The 1,264-nt window shown below is 40.3% G+C and overlaps 1 protein-coding gene across 1 annotated transcript in view; it reads right to left on the bottom strand.

Moving 5' to 3' along the window:
• Positions 1-949, bottom strand: part of LOC107094222 (medium-chain specific acyl-CoA dehydrogenase, mitochondrial-like) — a 5,530-nt gene extending 4,581 nt beyond the window's left edge. The window contains exon 1 of the mRNA XM_015389731.1: positions 804-949. Within this exon, the coding sequence (XP_015245217.1) occupies positions 804-899 (96 nt within the window). The 5' untranslated portion in view covers positions 900-949. The remainder of the gene's footprint in view (positions 1-803) is intronic.
• Positions 950-1,264: the final 315 nt, after the last annotated feature.

The raw sequence follows: 1,264 nt of genomic DNA, 5'->3' as shown, positions 1-1,264 counted from the left end.
GTATTCAAGCCAACAGTACTTGTTGTAGTAGTACGTGGAAAAGGCTCGTTTAGTTTTTCCAAACAATTTTGAAGGAAAATCTGGAACAATAGGCTGCTTAGGACAGCAGTGCTTGTCGCCAAGATCATTTGGTAGCTGCTGCACCGTAGTAGAGCAGCTAGGCAAGCTAACTGACCCCGACGATAGCCCCGCTCCCAATGGTGAGCTAGCTGGGTTTGCCGAGCTGGTCCCAGGTGTTTCCAGATCAGCATTTGTTGGTACTGGCTCTGCTTCGACTTCTTGCTGAGTGTTGGCAGAGGTCATGGGACGTTTTAAAAAACGTTGAATATCCATTTTCAGTTTGCAATCACACAAGGCTACAACTGTATGTTAGCAAGATAAATACTGAGTGGGAAACCACCAAGTAGCGGGAAACAGTATTCAACGTCACTATGTCACATGATTGCTGAAAAATAAATCTATTACAAAAATGTACTAAGATTCATATTAATTTCATACTACCATGTATTTTAATCAAAACATTAAAATATCAGTACGTATACATTTTTAACATTTATATTTTGCCATTTTCTTGACTTAATGTCATTACATGTTTCAGTGCCCCCCCCTGCCCCCCAAAAAACTCTGCCCAACATTTGTTTGATTTAAAAATAATTAAAGCCTTCAATAAAACAGATCATGAAGAATTTCAACAGGACCCTTTACTAAAATCAAAAAACAACTTTCTGTTGCACTACTATGGTGTCGTTATACACACGTTAAAACCATTTATAGATTTGTTATCATTATTGAGTTCTACTTACTCCCAGCGAGTTTGCCTCCATGGCCGTCTGCATTCCTGTGCAGGCATAAGCCAGCTCCTCTGTGATGAGGCAGGCATCAAAGATAGACAAACCCATCCCACCTAAAAGGAAAACCACCACATAAGGGGGTCAGCTAAACAAAACAGCTCAAATAAAGTCATATTTAGATGATTACTGTGTGGCAAATGTAGACAGTTTTTTTGGTGCATCTAGTAAATTACTTGATATGGAGTTTATAACTCTGTTTACCATGCTTCATTAAGGTTCATCACAAACACTAGATCCATGACATCACTCTGACCTGTACTCTCAGGTGGGATGGCCTTCCCTCTCTACGAGGAGGCAGTGTCATTGGTAGACTTTTATTTACAAGGCCCTTCTTGGATTACTGCCGTCTAACATTTGTACCTTACTTACACAGAGAAGCATGGCTTCTTATGCCCTGAGATCCAACAGTCAGC

This window comes from Cyprinodon variegatus, unplaced genomic scaffold, assembly GCF_000732505.1.
Source record: "Cyprinodon variegatus isolate N-32 unplaced genomic scaffold, C_variegatus-1.0 Scaffold471, whole genome shotgun sequence".
In the NCBI taxonomy this organism is placed as follows: Eukaryota; Metazoa; Chordata; class Actinopteri; order Cyprinodontiformes; family Cyprinodontidae; genus Cyprinodon; species Cyprinodon variegatus.
The sequence above is the reverse complement of the archived record's forward strand: the minus strand, read 5'-3'. Positions and strand labels throughout refer to the sequence as shown.